Source organism: Hemicordylus capensis, chromosome 2 (genome assembly GCF_027244095.1).
Source record: "Hemicordylus capensis ecotype Gifberg chromosome 2, rHemCap1.1.pri, whole genome shotgun sequence".
NCBI classification, from domain to species: Eukaryota; Metazoa; Chordata; class Lepidosauria; order Squamata; family Cordylidae; genus Hemicordylus; species Hemicordylus capensis.
This window is the reverse complement of record NC_069658.1, coordinates 9,129,643-9,149,733: the sequence shown is the minus strand read 5'-3', so window position 1 is coordinate 9,149,733 and position 20,091 is coordinate 9,129,643. Positions and strand designations below refer to the sequence as shown.

The 20,091-nt window shown below is 45.0% G+C and overlaps 1 protein-coding gene across 2 annotated transcripts in view; it reads right to left on the bottom strand.

Annotated features, from left to right (window-relative positions):
• Positions 1-6,371: 6,371 nt before the first annotated feature.
• Positions 6,372-20,091, bottom strand: part of PIK3C3 (phosphatidylinositol 3-kinase catalytic subunit type 3) — a 148,827-nt gene continuing 135,107 nt past the window's right edge. For both annotated transcript variants that reach the window (XR_008317552.1, XM_053301985.1), the window contains 2 exons: positions 19,303-19,428; positions 6,372-7,044 (listed from right to left, as the gene is read on the bottom strand). Coding sequence is in view for 1 of the 2 variants with exons in the window: in XM_053301985.1 (XP_053157960.1) it covers positions 7,030-7,044; positions 19,303-19,428 (141 nt within the window). In the remaining variant the exon portion in view is untranslated. The remainder of the gene's footprint in view (positions 7,045-19,302; positions 19,429-20,091) is intronic.

Genomic DNA, 20,091 nt, shown 5'->3' with positions numbered 1-20,091 from the left:
TAGTAGACTTCAGATCCCATAATCCCAATCCCCAGTGGCCTTTGGTTGGGGATTATGGGAGTTGAAGTCCAATAACATCTGGGGGCCCAACATTGAGAATCCCTGGCCTAGACCTTTCCCAAGTCCTGGCCAAATCAAAATGCCTCTTTTGCCATCCATGGCACATCCCTCCTTGCCATTCCCTTCTTCATACTCAGATTGGCTCTTCTTATAGAGATGTCTCAATAGTGGTTTCCTCCAAAACATGGATTTAAGACAGGAGGTGATGCCAGTGGTTGAGGTTTACAGGAATCTTTGGAGAGTGGGGGAGAGCTGGTCTTGTGGTAGCAAGCATGAATTGTCCCCATAGTTTAGCAGGTTCCACCCTGGTTTGCATTTGAATGGGAGACTAGAAGTGTGAGCACTGTAAGATATTCCCCTCAGGGGATGGAGCTGCTCTGAGAAGAGCATCTAGGTTCCATCCATGTTTCCTCCCTGACAGCATCTCCAAGATAGGGCTGAGAGAGATTCTTGCCTGCAACCTTGGAGAAGCCGCTGCCAGTCTGTGAAGACAATACTGAGCTAGATAGACCATTGGTCTGACTTGGTAGAAGGCAGCTTCCTATGTTTCAAATATGCACTGTAGCTAACTATGGCTTCTGGTTTAAAAGGTACCCCCCCTTTAAGTTCATTTAGGCCCCTAAAAGTACAGGGAATCGTGGGAATCAAAGTTCTTTTAAGGGCTCCAGTCATGTCTTGCATGCTTACCTTTTGCTAAGGCCTCTGATCTTAAAAGTCCTTCGGCACTCCCTTTAAGCTCCATGTAGGTCCCACCTACCCCTGGTGCAGGGGATTGTTGGTGTATTTACCTGAATACAAAACAATGTTGAATTTAAGATGAACACTTTAAAATATAGAAGCTAAATACAGGTTATAGCCTTATTTATTCAAAAGCAAGGGGACTCTGAATTTAAGATGATCCCCTGATTTCTAACATGAAAGAACTTTTTGGGGGGAAAACTAGTCTTGGATTCAGGTAAATACAGTAGTCCTTTTAAGGAATGCAGCCATGGTTGCATCTCTTAAAATAACTGCAATTCCCACAATTCCCTTCACTTGGGGGGACCTATATGGAGTGCAAAGCAGTGGTGTGTGTTGGGGGGGTGTATGTTTTAAACCAGAAGCTATGGTTGGCTCCCCTGATCCAGGGAGCGTGAAGAGGCCAGCATGCCTGCTGCTTCCTACATACGCCTGGGTCCTAGGTAAGGAAGAGGGATGGGGAGAGGGCAGGGGGGGGACACTGGGGGTGTGGGGGTTTCCACCTGAATGTCAGAACATTGTTGGATTTCCAACACAATCTAACCAAATCTGATAGTTTTGCAGGTTATTATGTTGGTCTCTCTGATGATTTATGTTGGGTGGGGTTGGATCGGTTCCTATAATTTTGAGCATGCACAGGCCTAGTAAAAGCTCATGGGAGAAGCAGTGGTGTTCACACGACAGCCAGCATGTGTAAGTCGTACTGTATCTGACAGCGTGCCTAGGCTCCCAAAAGTGCAACAGCCTCTGCAGCTTCTTGGCTGCTCTTTCCAGACTCCAACACAGCAAGAGACAAACTGCTTGGGGTCAATTCACATGACCAAATTGGATTTGTCCAGAATTTACCATCCACTGAAGAAGTTCTGCAGGTCACCCTATTACTTTGCATCAGGAATAAAAATGACTCCAATTCAAATATATGGGTAAAACCAAAAGAACAGCATTTTGATGAGGGTGTCAAGAGGAGAAGGATTTTTCTCGTTTGGGCACGGAAATTGGAAGCACAAACCCATTCTTCATCCTCCTCTCCTCCTGTCAAGACCTTGCAGTCCTCTGAGATTTCACTAACGCTCAATCGGAGGTCATGTTAATAGAGAGTTTCATACTGCGGGTAGATACAGGGCTCACTTTTTAATACGCAAAATCTTTTGATTCCAAGTTTTGATTCCAAGTATTTATCAGCTGAAATGTATTTATAATTTCAAGATAGAGCGGTCGATACAGGGCAAGGATGCACCGTGCAGTGAGAGAGCAGCCTAACAGAACTTCCCTATTGCTTCCCAAGAGAAAGAATTGGGAGAAGGGGGTGAGGGAGGTCAGGGGCAAGTAAAAGGTGCTACTTGAGAGCCTGACTTGTGCCATATGTCACTACCTGGACCTTGAGATCCTCTTCAGAGGCCCTGCTCCAAGCACCCCTGCCAAATGTGGTGAGGTGGGTGTCTACTAAGGAGAGGGCCTTTTCAGTGGTGGCACACGTTGATGGAAGAGCCTCCCCAGTGAGGTTTGCCAGGTATCATCATATAAGACCAGAGGGCAAGCTGGTCCTATGGCAGCAAGCATAACTTGTCCCCTTAGCTAAGCAGAGTCCACTTAGGTTGCATATGAATGGGAGACTTGGTGTGTGAGCACTGGAAGAGATTCCCTTCAGGGGATGGAGCCACTCTGGGAAGAGCAGAAGGTTCCCAGTTCCCTCTCTGGCAGCATCTCCAAGATAGGGCTGAGAGAGATTCCTGCCTGAAACCTTGGAGAAGCTGCTGCCAGTCTGAAGACAATACTGTGCTAGATGGACCAATGGTCAGACCCAGTATATGGCAGCTTCCTATGTTCCTTTGGATGCCAGGGGAAGACCTTTCTGTTCAACTCAGGCTTTTAAAAATTGATTTTAAAGAAATGTTTTTCAAATGTTCTTGCATTTTGTTGCAATCTTTGTTTTGTGTGTGTTTTAATTGTATGCTTTACTCGGGTGTGGTTTCACTTTGTGAGCTGCCCAGAAAATAATTTGTTATGGGGAGGCCAACTAATAAATAATAAAATAAAATAATAATAAACTGTACTGACAAGACTGAACCCTACATTTCACCTTCTTGCTGCTCCATCAATGCCCTTTTTTGTCCCTTCCTCACCAATCTGAGATTTCAGATCTGATGAAACATTTTTGTCTCATGTTCAACTTGTGTATATAATAATTATCATTATTACTGGTGATGCAGACAATGCCTTGTCACTCTTGGGTCTGTGAGCTGAAAAGGCGATTTGAGAAGCATCAGAGGGTGGACAATTTCTACTACTATTATTTATATATCACTTTTCAACTAGTTTCCAAAGTGGTTTACATAGAAAAATAAAATAAATAAAATAAGACTATTCCCTGTCCCCAAAGGCTCACAATCTAAAAAGAAACATAAGGTAGACACCAGCAACAGCCACTAGAGGAATGCTGTGCTAGGGATGGATAAGGCCAGTTGCTCTCCCTCTGCTAAATATGAGAGAATCACCACTTTGAAAGGTGCCTCTTTGCTCTGTTAGCAGAGGTGCACCTAGGTAATTTTGGAGCCTGGACCTAAAGGCTTTTGGAGGCCCCCTCCCCTACAAATTAAGCATAATCATACTCTGCTGGGTGACCACACCACTCAGGACAGACTAAAGAGGATTTGGGGGCCCCCAGGGGCAGTGGAGACCCTGGACTTTGGCCCTGATGTCCAAGGGTAAGAGTGCCTGTCTGTTAGCAGGGATTAGTGATGGTTCTATTCTCTTGGTCCCTTGATGTTTGTCCGACATAAATGGAGGAAGTTAATTTTGATCAAGAGCTCGCTCTTGCTCAAGATGGCAGCACTGTGGATTGAACACACTTTTGTAAGGCATTGACATGGCTGGAAGGCGTCATTCAACTCCAACTTTTGTTGTATGAGAGCACTTTTTGGAGACAAAACATGCATTTTCTTAGCAGCGTTATCAACTTCCCCAGTCAACTCTGGTTTTTTTCTTATTCTGTGATTTAAGCAGTCATTGATTAAAGCTCAAAGTCTTAAGATAACATGTGCACCAATTGGGTCTTCTTAATATGAATGGAGGCAGGAGCAGTTAGTCTCAGATGTTCTAGGGAGGCTGAATCAGCTCGTTTTTCTTATAGGGAGTGGATGAGCCAAGCTATCAACAGCTTCATGTGATGGAGCATGGTGTAGTGGTTAGAGTGCTGGACTAGGACCAGGAAGACCTGAGTTCAAATCCTCATTCAGCCGTGAGACTTGCTGGGTGACTCTGGGCCAGTCACTTCTCTCTCAGCCTAACCTACTTCACAGGGTTGTTGTGAAAGAGAAACTCAAGTATGTAGTACACCGCTCTGGGCTCCTTGGAGGAAGAGTAATAATAATAATAATAATAATAATAATAATAATGATGATGATGATGATGATGATGGAGAACTGGTCCTGTGTGAGCAAGCATGAATTTGATAAACTGGGTCTGCCCTGGTTTGCATTTGAATGCGAGATGACATGTGTGAATACTGTAAGATATTATTTTGGTTACCTGTCTTGCTTTGTTCACAGAACGGCTGCTGAAATTTCTGCCCAGCTTTTGCCCTTGTGCGATTCAGTGAGTGGAGACGTTGAGAGAGTCTTTCTTGAAATTATAGCCTCCTGCGAGGGAGAAACCTGGTGCGGCTGGAAAGAGCAATATTACTATATGTAGCCCAGGAGAACAATCTCATGTTATGGTTTCTACTTTCCCCAAAGACAACATGTTTTTAGCACTGGAGAAAATAAAGGACGGTGCAAAGGTGAACGTGACATTTGGATAAAAGGAAACAAGAAAGGCTGGCTGGCAGAACTATTAAGAGTTTTACAGAACACAATACAGGGTGCGGCAAAAGTCATAAGCCCATTTTATTTTTGCATAACTTGGGAACTATAAGTGATATCTTTGTCATTTTGGGCTCAGATCATGGATTAGGCCCTTGTGTTTCAAGGCATGGGGAAATGGACAGCTCAAGAATGCTTTGCTATAGTGAAGCTCTACTTTAAACACCGATTGTCCCATCACTGCTGGGCAGAGTGAAGAGGATTTCACAGGCCCCATCAAAATGTGTCATCAGATAATGTGTGTCCCGATTCCATGAAGATAGCACTGTGGCAGATGCACGGTGGACCGGCAGACCACTCTCTACAAGAAACAAGAGAAACATCAGGCAAGTATGTGAAAGTGTATTGAATGGTCTGTCGAACTCAACACAACCATCTTTGGCAACTTCAATGATCCAAAAGATCTATCAGACCAATTCTGAAATGTGATTTGAACTGTTTTCCATATAAAATCCAGTTAGCCCAGGAGTTGCAGCGAGTGGCAGATATTTCAATGACATTATTTCCCTAAGTAACCCATAAACAGCATATGATCTGGTGATTCTGAAAATATGTACCAAATTTGTAAAAATGCCAGGCGTTTCTTATTTATAAATAAAATTTATTTATGGGCCACACCCTTCAATTTAAGCTTCATATGGAACTAGATTTTTAAAAATAAAAGAATCGAAGCCAGCGGCATCTGGTGGGCCACTGTGTGAAACAGGATGCTGGACTAGATGGGCCTTGGGCCTGATCCAGCAGGGCTGTTCTTATGTTCTTAAGCCCTGCTCTATATGACACATAGTTCAATTTATTTCACACCCTGAGCTCTATTCAGACATGATGTTGAAGTCTGGGTACCCGGTTCCCTGAAATGCAGGAATACAGATAAGAAGTGTATTGCTGTCCCTGCATTCAAAATAATGTGAATAATCATACAGCTCTGTACCTGTGTACAAGGCACACAGATAGTAGGAAGTGAACATAATCAGTGAAGAGGACTCTGGTGTCAACATAATCTGAAGTTTCCCTGCTTTGGCCAACCAATGCTTTGAAGCGATGGTAGGGAAAAGCTCAGCCTAATGAACCTTCTCCCACCAAAAGAAAACCTATCTGTGATTCCCTACATGTCACCTTTTATTATATGCTTGTTCCGACTTTCTTCAGGGTCGTATATACGACCCTCCCTCAGCTTATCTTATGTTATTTATTAATTTATTTTTGCATTTCTATCCCACTCTTCTTCCAAGGAATCCAGAGTGGTGTACATGATTTGATCCTCACAACAACCCTGTGAGGTAGGTTAGGCGAAGAGAGAAGGGACTGGCCCATAGTCATCCACTGGGTTTCATAGCTGAGTGGGGATTGAACTTGGGTCTCCCCAGTCTTGGTCCAACACTCTAACTGCTCCTACAACCTTATCCCAATAACCACCTTGAGAGGGAGGTTGACCAAAGTCACCCAGTGGGCCTCATGGCTGAAGGGTTTTTTTGAACCTGCACCTCCCTTGTCTTGCCCTGACACACTAACCACTATACCATACTGGGTCTCATTTCCATATGTCCAAGTATCTATGGGAATATTGCAGGGATTTTTCACCTTGTGGCAATATCTCCCTGTGTAAAGTTGATGGTGCAAATACTATTCCACCTGGAACAGAGACCATTAGAAAAGTTTAAGAATTTCAACTTAAGAATGCAGACTTGAAAAGAAACTCAACATTAAGGGAACTTAGGGTTGCATCAAAAGAGCTTTAATAGATTTGAAATATTTGGTCAGTGTACATGAGTCCTTGTCAATAGAGCAAACACAAATGATCTCTGTTCAGCATCTGTTTAAGACCATTAGTGATCCATTTTAATCGCACCCCCCCTCGTCATGTGTGGGCTTTCAGTGGCACTTCATAAGCCATCTCCTCCTTATAAAAACCACCAGGCAATTGCTTTTTCCAAATGAGAATTTGGACAAATCCCATCAATGAACCCAAAACTTCAATTCTAACTATGCTAAACTTCCACCACACTTTTCTGTCAATGGTCGCAAACTCTGAAATGAATATGTCTATAGGCATGACCCAAGGTCCAAGTTCGGCGCAGTTATGCGATTCAGCTTCCCAGTCCAAAGATACAGCGACATCAGGTGCATATGAACAGTTAGAAAACCCAGAAGGCGTCGTCCTTCAGTAGAGCTACCGTCCTGTCATTGCCTGTTTTCCAAAATTCATGGCCAAAATATGTAGGCAGGAAAGCTCTTGACCATTTCAGCTGAAAACCAGATGATGTTAGCTATCCAAACTACCAAGCGATTCAGTCAACATCTTCAGGTACCATCTCAAGGAACCAAAGTGACAACCAACTTGTGTGCAAATTTTTGCCATCAGAAGTAGAGTTCATTTTCTCCAGTACTATGGGGAGAAAAACAGAGAAAATGAATCAAGAATCTCTTATTGTATTGATTTAGCCTGCATGTTATAAGTGCTTCACTTGTTATAAATGAAGTAAGTAAATAAATAAAAAACAGTCATCCCTTGTCAATCACGGTTGTAAGTATCCATGAATGGGAAATTGTGACTGGTCGAGCCAACCACGATCCACGTACCCTCAGCTGGAGAGGCATTTTTGTGATTTTGGTGGGGTTCAGAGGTTCAATCTGCTCATTCCTCTTGGTGATATTAAGGGATTTTTGGTTATTTTTAGTGGTTTTTGAGCATTTTGTCCTTTATTTTGGGTGTTTTTGCAATCGCAGTTCCCATAACCCCCTGTTTCCCATTTATTCCTATGTCTCACCAACCATGAATGTGTCAACCACAGGGTATTGTGGGAACCCTAGCAGTTGGCAAGGGAGGATTGTACTTTGTTAGTTGCCCCATAACAAATTGTTCTCTGGGCAGCTCACAATATGTTAAAAAAGAATCCAATCAAAATATAAAAAACACAACAAACAACTAACAACCAAAAAAATACAAAGCATTTTAAACTTTTTTTTTTAAATCATTTTTAAAAATCATTTTTAAAACTGGTTGCTGTTTCCAACAGAGTTAGAAGAAATGTTATTTTGGGTTGGTTCTTACTGGCTACATGTGGTAGGGGAGTGAGATTGTGGCTGCCCACCCTTGGAAGTGCTGGATCTCCATTCATGGGTATCCCATTTACATGGCATCCCATTGGTGAGAAATCCAACATGTCGCAAACCTGAATTTACATGACTGATTCCAAGACTGCATATAAGCTGTTGATTTCATTGTTGGAACCTATGGCATTTTAAAAATTTTAATGTGTTTTATCTATCACAATTGTACTTTTTAATGAATTTTAAATGTGTTATGTTTTAATTCTGTACCCCACCTAGAGATTTGTATTCTAGGCGGTATATACATTCAATAAGCAAATAAATATTGGACCTTTTTTTGCACACAGAAGCTATGCAAAAGGAGCTCAAACAAGGGCACCCAGTGGGCCCAAAGGCAGGACAAGCACTCGCAGTGGGAAAGGTGGACGAAATGCCACTCCCGCACACCCCTTCAATCAATGTCAGTCATGTAAGCAGATAAGTGATGTAAAAGATTATCTTCCTCCGACAACTCCAGAGAAGACCAAAGAAACCAGCAGCACACTCAAGCCCCACCCAGCCTGCTCCCAGCAATCTCTCTCAACAACCAGCCACTGCCCCTACATTTACAAATCTATTTTCAACACTTTAAGGACTAGAAACATTTTTGTAAGTGTCAGGGTTGTCTGGATGTAGAATGTGGTTCCCAGTTGCAATTTCTACACTTGTGCGATATGACAAGTCACAAAAGACTTGTGGAGTTGGGAACAGGAAATAGGCTTCTTGATGTGCACCAGAAAGGTAGATAACTTGGAAGTGGTTCCTCACTTCCTTTTGACTAGGACTCATTTTGTAGGCTTCGCAAGCTGATCAGCATCAGTCAACTTGAGGAGAGAGAACTGGGGATAGGCAGAAAGGGCTTCAATCCTCCTGGCAACAGGGGCAAGAGCACAGTGGAGCAAATCCTAAAGATAGTGAGGTACACAGGTCGAGGAGAATTTCATTACTTGCAGAAGTTCATTTCCTTGCCTATTACCACGAGTAACAGAACTGCGAGTACCGAGGCATTATGGCTATGGGGGAAGTGGGGGTAGGTTACAGAGTGGAGGGGGAAAGGCAAAACGCTGGCCCCAAATGCCCCATAAAGGTGGTGGTGGTGGTGGGGAAACAACTTACTGTGGTGTGCTCTGCAGTTCCCCCACGTGCCCAGGAATGCCCCGCAAAGGATGGAATGCCTCCAAAACCCATCACAGGAAAAAGTCCAATTTGTGTAAGAAACTAGCCACAAAATGGTGGGCAGAAGTGACCTCCACGGTCACTTCCGACCCTCTAAGAACCGTGGATACGTGCGTTTTCACCCTATTGTATCCGTAGATACTGGAAACAGGAGTCTATTAGACACGCGACAGACACATGGAACTGTCAATAGCGGTCCTGCAATTAATGAGGTTCTCTTGTACATTAAGTAACAAAAATTAACGTTTCTTCACTGCTTTTGAATCCTCATTCAAGGATTCAAGAGGAGCTATTAATTATCTGCTTGTAAGCGTCATATCAGCTCTGAAAATCAGGACTGCATTTGTCATTTAGTTGCGTCCCCCCCCTTTTTTTGGCTAAAAGTAGCCGCTTATAATGTCATTTTTTTAATAAAAGGGCTTGCACATTTATGGTATCTGTAGTTTCTTTATAATGCCTATAGGAGCTGATGAGATCTTTTTTTGGCCTGTATACACTCCTGGGCAAGCCAGATTAATTATCTGCTTGTAAGCATCATATCAGTTCTGAAAATCAGGACTGCACTGTCTCCATACTCCAGATGGTGAGTGGGTGGGTGGCTTGACTAAGGTCACTTCGAAAGTGCATGGCACAGAGGAGATTTGAACTGGGAGCCTTACCAATTTCATAGGTCAAGTAAAATAGCCACTCTCTTTAACTACCAATTACACAGTATTGCAGTGCAACATGATAAACCACCAAACCAAGGCAATCCAACCCAACTTCAGTTTCTTTGCTATGCACAAGGGCATAGATGAGTCCATTAATGAGGCTTTTAATTTGGATCTTGTTACAATCCTAACTTGTAAAACTGGAATGTAGGACCAACTCAGACACTTCTCATTTACGGCTCCGCTTAAGCTAACAATCCAGAGATGCAATAGACTCAGCGCCTGTAATTTCTATTCAATACAATATATAGATCAAAAACTAGGCTAGTCAGTTCTGGAGCCATTCATTTGGGAATGTTAAAATCAGATTGAGCAATTTCCTCTCTCTGAAAGAACCAGCAGCAATACTAAAATGAAGACAGTGGTATGAGGAGATTAGAATTTAATGCTGCTGACACTGGATTTTCTACTCTACACTGAGAGTCTTGCCCAAAGTCTGAGAGAATGTTCCGATTTTTTTTTAAATTAAAGAATGTACTTTGTCTGAAGAGGCAAACACCATGTGTGAACCAGAAAGCTGGGGTAACCTACCCTTCCAATCACAGAAGCAAGCGCCATCACAATTATGGGATTTTCCTCTTCAGATGAGCACTGTAAGTCAGAGGGCCACCTCCAGCCTCAAAGGCAGGATGCCTCTGAGTACCAGTTGCAGGGGAGTACCAGCAGGAGGGAGGGCTTGCCCCTTTCAACTCCTGCCTCTAGGCTTCCAGCAGCATCTGGTGGGCCACTGTGTGAAACAGGATGCTGGACTAGATGGGCATTCTTGGGCCTGATCCAGCAGGGCTGTTGTTGTGTTCTAAGTGGAGAGAGAATGAGGAAGGTGTTGTTTCTCAGTGCTGGCGCACCAGGGCAGGACTTCTGGGACGCTATATCAAAGTACAGCACCCATTTTTTTAAAAAAGTCCTTCATCCATCCATCCAGGTATAGGGAAATCTGAAAAGCATCACCACAGTCCAGAAAGCAGAGAAAGTCACCTGAAACCTTCTCTGCAGAGAGATTCTTGGCCAATTACCAACACTATATGCACTCTCAGTGTATTCATTGGCAAACTAACAGACAAGGGGGTCATTTTTAGTAATATGCACAGGGATGACAGACTGCTGAAAGAATAGCAGGCTTTTGGTGTAAGAGCCAGGCTACACCCCTCTTGGCCCACATCCCTGTTCTACTAAGATGCATTAAAGGAATTTCACGTGGTGAATCTCCTCCTCCAGAGTGCAACAACTCTCCCATTAGCTCTCATAATTCAAAGCACGTTTCTCTCAAGTACAGCATCTGGTCCACGGTGCCAATCTTAACTTTGTTACTTTGCTGTGGTTGAAGCAGTTCTTAACAAAAAACAAAAAAACACGGTCTGCCTTACTAGCAAATTATTGCCTTCCATGAGAAAGTGCTAGGGGTTGGTGAGGTTTGCTGTGCCATTTGTTCTGAAGCCTCACCTGGAAACAGGAGGACGAGGAAAAAGGTTTGAGGGTCTGGCTGCTGGTTCCTCCCTTCCCCCCTCCCTCCCTCCACCGCTCGGATTCTACATCTGGCCCCGCTGGGCTTCTGTTACCATCTTGCCCTGACGAGGAGCTGCCTGCCAGCTTGCTGTCTTCAAAATAGCCTGACAACCAACACCCATGTTGGCCAGCAGTCCTTTGTGGCAGAAGGGGCTGCTGGGTAGCTTTAAAACCTATAAATATTGCTGAAGACGCGCTGGCAGCGTGGCCGGCGGCCTGCCTGTAGGCGGCCACTGAAGCCAGCCGCTAAAGGGGGCCGGCCCTTTGGGGGTGGGACTGAGGGCTGGGAGATGGTTCTTTTGTGGGTGGGTGGATTTTTTGGGTCAAGTGCTGTTTTTATTGCCCTGAGTTGTGCCAGGCCTAGTTGAGGAGATGTGTTTGGGCTCTCCTGAGGGGCATGATGCGGGGAGGTGCGCCTGGCAGCCTTGGGGCAGCTATTGCTGTAGTGGTGGGGAATAGAAGAATTGGCGCTGGCAGAACAGCTGGCCGTTACAGGGGAAGAGAAATTAGTAATTTAGTAACTATTTCTACTTCCAACTGTTCTGTCAACTCTCAGGCCTTGGGGAGCAGCACCAACTACCCACAGAGCCTGACCTTGCTCCTTTGTAATGCCAGGTCAGTTCAAAACAAGACCGAAATTGTTCATGATCTGATCATGGATGAGGGAGCTGACCTGGCATGCATAACTGAGACCTGGTTGGGGGAAGCGAGTGGCCCAGTGTGGGCTCAGCTTCTTCCTCCAGCTTACTCTGTTGTGGAGCAGGTTAGGGGAAGTGGATGGGGGTGGGTGGGGGTGGAGTGGCTGTGGTCCATAAAAATACCATCTCCCTTACCAGTGCCCCTGTGAGACAGTTGACCTATATTGAGAGTGTATTTTTGAGGCTGGGAACTAGGGATAGATTGGGGATTCTGTAGGTGTACCGTTCATCCCGCTGCCCAACTGACTCCCTAACTGAGCTGACGGAGCTGGTCGCGGAGTTGGTGTTGGAGTCTCCCAGGCTCTTGGTGCTGGGGGACTTCAATATCCACTTTGGGAATGGCATATCTGGTGCGGCTCAGGAGTTCATAGCAGCCATGACAACTATGGGCCTATCCCAATTAATTTTTGAACCAACTCATGTTGCCGGCCACGCACTGGATTTGGTCTTCTGTTCGGATCAGGGGGGGTGCTCCGTGGGTGAGGAATCCGGTGGTTACCCCATTGTCATGGACGGATCACTACCTGGTTAAGGTTGGTATCACGGTCACAATCCACCCCTGCAGGGGTGATGGACCTATTAGGATGGTCCGCCCAAAAAGGCTGCTGGACCCAGCAGGTTTCCAAAAGGCCTTGGAGGGTTTTGATGTTGGTGCGGCCGGTGATTCTGTCGATGCCCTGGTGGGAACATGGAACAGAGAACTCACCAGGGCAGTAGATAGTATCGCTCCTAAGCGTCCCTCCAGGCCTGCTTCTAAGATGGCCCTCTGGTATACGGAGGAGTTGAGGGGGATGAAGCAGCTTGGTAGGCAACTGGAACGCAAGTGGAGGAGAACTCGGCTCGAATCTGACAGGATGCAGCATAGAACCCACTTGAAGACCTATGCAATGGCAGTGCGCACAGCAAACAAGCGTTTTTCGTCAGCGCGCATTGCGTCTGCGGGCTCACGTACGGAAGAGTTATCCCGGGTGGTGAGGAGTATAATCTCTGCTCCTTCTGCCCCAAATCAGCTCCCGGAGACACTCTGCTGTGACGCCTTTAGTGGGTTCTTTGCAAATAAAATCTCCTGTATTCGGGCCGACTTGGACTCCACTATTTCTGCGGGGTCTGTGAGGGAGGCATCCAGCAATCCCTCTTGCAGTGTTAGGTTGGATCAGTTTCAATCTGTGACTCCTGATGACGTGGACAAGCTGCTTGGAGCGGTATGGCCTACCACTTGTTCTCTGGATCCTTGCCCGACCTGGCTGCTTCGATCTAGCGGAGAGATTGTTGGAGATGGCCTAGTTAATATCATAAATGCATCGCTGGGGGAGGGTAGGGTGCCTCCTTGTTTTGACAAGGATTGTAGAATAGAACAATACTGGACCTCTGAAAAGTATAAGCATGCATATGCATTCAGTACTTGGTTTGGGCCCCTTTTGCAGCAATTATTGCCCCAATGTGGCGTGGCATGGATGCTATCAGCCTGTGGCACTGATGAGGTGTTATGGAAGACCAGGATGCTTCATTAGCGGCCTTCAGCTCTTCTGCATTGTTTGGTCTCATGTCTCTCATCCTTCTCTCGGCAATGCCCCATAGATTCTCTATGGGGTCAGGTCAGGCGAGTTTGCTGGCCAATCAAGCACAGTACACTGTATACTTTTCAGAGGTCCGATATTGTTCTATTCTACAATCCTTGTCTTCTTGGTTCCATGTAATATTCTAATTTTCTGGGATTGTGGATTTGGGGTTTTCATGAGCTGTACGCCATGATCATCACAATTATAACAAATTAAGGCTTGACTTATCTCGCTTTGCATGTAATACGTCTGTCTCATATATCAGTTTCACCTTTTAATTTGCATTACTGAAATTAATGGACTTTTGCACGATATTCTAATTTTCTGAGTTTCACCTGTATACTGAGAGAAGCTGGATTGGAAGAAGAAGAGTGTGGTTTTAAAGTTGGAGGAAGAAACATCAATTACCTACGCTACGCTGATGACACCATTCTGATAGATGAGAATGCAGTTTTGCAAGTCACATAACACAGGAATTAAAGCAGCAATTATTTTGACCCTTTAAAATAAAGCAGGGATTGCCAATACTGGGGCCCCAGATGTTGTTGGCCAATGAGTCTGGGGATGCGAGGTTGAGACTCCCTAAAGAAAACCACATAATTGTGGAGCATGGGGGTGAAGCACCAGCTCAGCGGACGAGCCCCAGTTTGATATGCAGAAGGTTCAATCCCTGGCCTATCTAGGTACAGCTGGCAAAAACCCTTGTCTGAAATCCTGGGAAATTCTAGATGTTACTGCTCAAGATGGACCAATAGTCTGATTCACTATAAGGCAGCTTCCTTTGTTCAGAACACGTAGAGTCTTGAGAACACCACTTGGGGAAGACAACTAAAGTTTGCACGACCTTCCACGTGGTCAGAAGGCATCTGCTTTAGCTTCTTTGAAGATCGAACGTGGCCTACCAGTTCACACGGCACACACTTTAAGAAGGTCTTAGCGTGTGGATTTGATCTGACAGACGAGGCATTTGCATGCTCCTTTGTGGGATGGGAGCTGGTATTTATCATACCAAGAAAAACTCACGTTTTTAAATTGTCACTCTAGCAATGCAAAGGTGGAACATAGAAAGCTGCCATATACTGGGTCAGACTATTGGTCCATCTCGCTCAGTAGTACACAGACTGGCAGTGGCTTCTCCAAGGTTGCAGGCAGGAGTCTCTCTCAGCCCTATCTTGGAGATGCTGCCAGGGAAGGAACTTGGAACCTAGATGCTCTTCCCAGAGGGGCTCCATCCCCTGAGGGGAATATCTTACAGTGTTCACACATGTATTCTCCCTTTCATATGCAACCAGGGTGGACCCTGCTTAGCATAAGGGGATAAGTCATGCTTGCTACCACAAGACTGGCTCTCCTCTAAACTGCTTTGAGCACTTTTGTTGAAAACTGAGATATAAATGTTTGTCGTTGTATACAAATCTTTACCATATAAATGACCCAATGATTATCTGACTACCGGTATATTAAGCATAATGTGTTCTCTCATATGAACCTGTCTTGAAATAGTGATCTGCTTCAGAGTTCCTCCTCTAGGGCTTGCCATCTTTGGAGGTGAAGCAGGTAGCAACCAAAGACAGGGCCTTTTTAGTGGTGGCACTCTGGTTACTGAATGCCCTCTGCAGGCAGTTTAAACTACTTTTTTGGTCTAGGAAAAGGGGCTAGTTTTACTCTCCAAGGCTTTTAATGGGCAACTGGTGGCTGCTGATTTGAGTAACCTCTTCTTATCTGATGCTAAACTGTATATTGCAGCTGATGCTGCTTTAATTCTTTAAATGTGGATTTTATTGTAAGCCACTTTCAATACTTTCATAGAACAGTGGTATACAAATATTCTAAACAAATACAGAATGAAACAAAAATGGTAAAAACTCAGGGACTTTCAAGTGCCTCTCTAGGTTTTATTTTTAATAGATATTTTAGTATTTCAAATCCTATTTTAATTCTGGTATTTATTATATGATTTTCATCTTGTTTTCTGATGTTGTATGGTTTTGAGTTGCTAGTCATGTTGCAAGAGGAGCTAGATTTTTTCCTATTATTTCTACTGCTAAAAATGTATGAAAGAGTCAAAGTTTTGATGTAATTGGAGACACAAACTTTGGGCAAGGACACACAGGGACAAAAGCTGGAGAATCTCTGCCATATACAACTGTCCACTTACTTCCGACAATCATACAGGAAACCCTTGATATTCGGGGTGTATGTGTGTTCCGTTCCTCACTGCAACAGCGGATATGGAAACTGCGAATATCAAGTCATTGGGGCTATGGGATTGTGGGGGTTAGGTTCCTGGAGGTCTTGAAAATCTCAAGAATTGGCCAAATTTGGGGGAAAATGTGGGGGGAGGGAAGCTGCCTAATCATGTTTCACTGTGCCCCCGAATGGCTGAAAATCGACTGAAAATGACATTTTTCTCTTTCTTTTTAAAAAACAGCCATTTTGAGGCTCCCAAACACAAAATAGCGGCTGCAAATGACCTACAAGGTCATTTCTGGCCATCCCTGACTCATGGATATGTGAAATTAACCCCTTATTTGCCGATTTCCCCTCATGTATACCAAGGTTGGGTGTCAATTACCCGACCACAGATACACAAATCTACGGCTGTGGAGTCCGTGAATATCGAGGTTCTCATATACACAGAATCAGAACCAAAAAAACATTAGAAACTATGAACTTGGTGTTCTCCAAACATATAGCCAGACACTCTCTCTGTGTTTTTAAAGAGGAGATGAGAAAAACATGCATCGTGCCACAGCCCAGCTCAAGAAAGCTCTGGATGGCTAGTTTAAAGTGCATTATAATGACAGTGCTAACATTAAAAAGGTCTCTAAAGACTTATTTTTTTCACCCAAGCTTTTTAACTGGACTGTGGTTTTAAAAAGGTTTTTATTTTTAGTCTGTTTTATGGTGTTGTAAACCACCCAGAGATAGAAGTTTGGGGCGGTCTACAAATTTGAAAAATAAAAATAAAATAATCAGAATGGGACACAACACGCCTGCAGCTTTAAAAGTGCTGGGGAAGAGAGGAAGGGAAAGGTTATGAATGAATGAGCTTGATTGCAAAAAAAAGCAGAAATGGATGGCTAAGATCAAATCTGTAAACTCTGATTTATTAGTCCGACCTGGAAAACACATTAACACGCTACTGGCAAAAGAACGATGAGAAATGAGGTCCAAGCACGGAGGTCTACAAAAGAAAACGGCTGCAAGCCTCCCTTGGGAAGGGCAAGAGGGAAAGACTCTGGTTGGTCTTTTCCTTTGGCCCATTTGGGATTCAATTCACTGGATCCATTCTCTGCAGTGCAGCATGGGTAGTTCTGATCCACTCACGCTGCTGCAAGCATGCAAGGAACCACCAGTAGCCTTCAGCAAGAGTGCAAATAAAACTAGCGTGCCCACACTCCTGAGTGCCTCTTCGGCTCCTTTAGGTATTTGCACTCTTCCACAAAAGTACAAGGTATCTGGAGATTCCTTTGGAGTCTCCAGCAGTGTGGGCGGCTCAGAGCCGCTCACATTATGATACAGAACATGCATGCCGCTATCTCAAAATGTGCCTGCAAAAAAGCAGAGGGGAGCAGAGCATGCTACCAAGGTCTATTCTTGTGAGATGTCAGACTACTGGATGAGAGGGAACAAGCTGAGACTGAATCCAGGTAAGACGGAGGTACTTTTTGTGTGGGGTCGGAACTCAGGAAATGATTTGGATCTGCCCGTTGTGGATGAGGTTGCACTTCCCCAGAAGGAACAGGTGCACAGTCTGGGGGTGCTTCTGGACACAAAACTCTCCCTGGTGTCCCAGGTTGAGGCAGTGTCCAGAGGTGCCTTTTATCAGCTTCAGCTGATAACGCCAGCTGCGTCCATTTCTTGAGAGAAATGACCTCAGAACAGTACATCTGCTGGTCACCTCCAGACTTGACTACTGCAATGCATTCTATGTGGGGCTGCCTTTGTACATAGTCCGGAAACTGCAGTTAGTCCAGAATGCGGCGGCCAGGTTGGTCTCTGGGTCATCTTGGAGACAGCATATCACTCCTATCTTAAAAGATCTACACTGTCTGCCGATAAGTTTCCGAGCAGAGTATAAGGTTTTGGTTATAACCTATAAAGTCCTAAACAATTTGGGTCCTGGGTATTTAAGAGAACGTCTTCTTCACTATGAACCACACCGCCCAATGAGATCATCGGGAGGGGTTCGTCTACAGTTGCCGCCGGCTCATCTGGTGGCTACTCGGGTGCGGGCCTTCTCCATTGCTGCCCCGAGGCTTTGGAACATACCGTATTTTACGGACTATAAGACGCTATGGACTATAAGACGCACCTTAATTTTAATCCAGTTTTTCAGAGTTTTAACATATTAAACTGTTAAAACATATAAGACGCTCCTGAATTTTGGCGGATGTTTTTCGAGGAAAAAAGTGAGTCTTATAGTCCATAAAATACGGTACTCCCTGTTGTAATAAGAGCCTCCCCATCTCTTACAACTTTTAAAAGGGCAGTCAAGACGCATTTGTTCACCCAGGCTTTTAATTAGATACTGTTTTAATTATGTTTTAATTGTTTTAACTTTTAATTTTAATTGTTGACATGCTTTAATCTTTTATTGGCTGTTTTTATTGTTTTGTAAAATGCCCAGAGAACTTGGGTTGTGGCCAGCATAGAAATGTGTGAAATAAATAAATAGACAAAACCCTGATATTGCCAGAACCATTGTAATTGGTGTCATCCTTGCGTCTCCCACAAGAGGGTGCTTGCGCTACCGCAGGCACATTTCATTAAGAGGCAGATAACACACACAGTATGTCAGCCAATGGATTGTCACACAACGCTCCAGGCCTGCTCAACTTTGGCCCCCCAGCTGCTTTTGGACTACAACTCCCATAATCCCTAGCCCCAGCAGCCAATATCCAGGGATTATTGGAGTTGTAGGCTAACGCCTGCAAGGAGACCCAAGTTGAGCAGGCCTGGTTCTAATCAGTGTGTGGAATCTGCTTCCAGAAGGTGTGCTGGCTGCTGGCCAGTTGTGGTTTTAAGAGAGGAGGTTAGGCAAATGCAGCTGTTCTATGATATAAACCATTGTTTCTAGCTCAATAAGATACATGGAGTCTCCAGGTTTAGGGGCAGTGTCAGGAGTGGCTCGTTCTAATGATCCGGGGGGCGCCAAAGGAGGCACACCGGCCTCTCCTCGGAGTTCAGTCTGCTCCTCTCCCCCACATCCTGTCCCAGCGTTAACAAGAGATGCGCTGCCTGTAGGCTGGTCATTAAACAGGTAGAGCTGTGCTGTTATGGTAGAGCCAGAGTGTTGGACCAGGACCGGGAAGAACTGAGTTTGAATCCCCATTCAACCCTGAAACTCACTTGGAGACTCTGGGCCAGTCATGTATCTCACAGCCTAACCTACCTCACAGTGTTGTTGTGAAGATAAAAATAAGCATGTCTCCGAGCTCCACGGAGGAAGAGCGGGATAGAAGTGTAATGAAATAAAAATAGTCAATAACCACGCAGCTCTACCTCACAAATGGCCAGCCTGCAGGCAGTGCAACTCTCATTAACACTGGGGCCGAAGAGAGATGAAGAAACTGAGCTCCAGGAAGCAGGGGCAGCTGTGGCTCCTCTGGTGCCCCACGGCTCATGAGGACGAGCAATTCCTTGGCAGCGCGTCTCCTTTGGGGACAGGGAGGCATTTTATTTATTCATAGCTATGTAAACTGCTTGGGGAACTTTTTGCTGAAAAAAGTGGTATCTAAATATTCATCATATTCATTGTATCGTGATGACCACTTGCTGGGGCAAGCTGGCAAGGAGGGAGAAGGCTGTTGCCACTGTGTGCCTGGAGGCTCTCTCTCGCTGGCCACCGCTGGAAACAGGACACTGGGGGGGAGAGTCTCGCGCCGAGATCTGGCCTTCTTACCTGAGCGAACTTGTGGATCTGCTCCACCACCGCTGCAAAGAGGGCGTGGACACTTTCGTCTATCAGACTCTGCATGTAGTGCACAGCCTCTTCGTCAGAAAGGTCGAGGCGGAACTTGTCTTGCACCTGGGAAGGGGAGAAGAGGACAGGCACATCTCTACACGGGAGCACATATGCGCACACTGCACCAGCCACTGGCATACCACGGAAACTGGAAAGTTCTTTTTGCACTACCATAAGAACGCAAGAGCAGCCCTGTTGGATCAGGCCCAAGAAGGCCCATCTAGTCCAGCAGCCTGTTTCACACAGTGGCCCACCAAATGCCGCTGGAAGCCACAGGCAGGAGTTGAGGGCATGCCCTCTCAACTACATTTTGATTACGCGGCCAGATTCCGGCAGGAATCAACTTCAGTGGGGAACTTCAAGCCCTGTGGCCAGAGTTGAATGACCTCCTGCACATTCCAACGCTGAGCCCAGCAAACTAATGTAATTAACAGTTTCGTTCAAGGGAAGGTCACCTTGGCCCTCCCACTGTCATTGAACGACAACTCCCATCGGTTGTAGTTCAATAACAGCTGGTGTTAACAATGGTGTTATTATTTCTTTTAATTTTATAAAAGCAGAGGCTCACTTTTTGTATGGACTGCTTACAAAATAAGCTTGCATCCACCTGGTTCTTCCTGACAGCATATCTGATTAATTTTTGCAGTACTCACTACAGATCTTTCCAAGTTCCAGATTGCAATCCCCCCGCCCTCAGTCTGGAATTTGGAAAGATCTGAAGCCAGC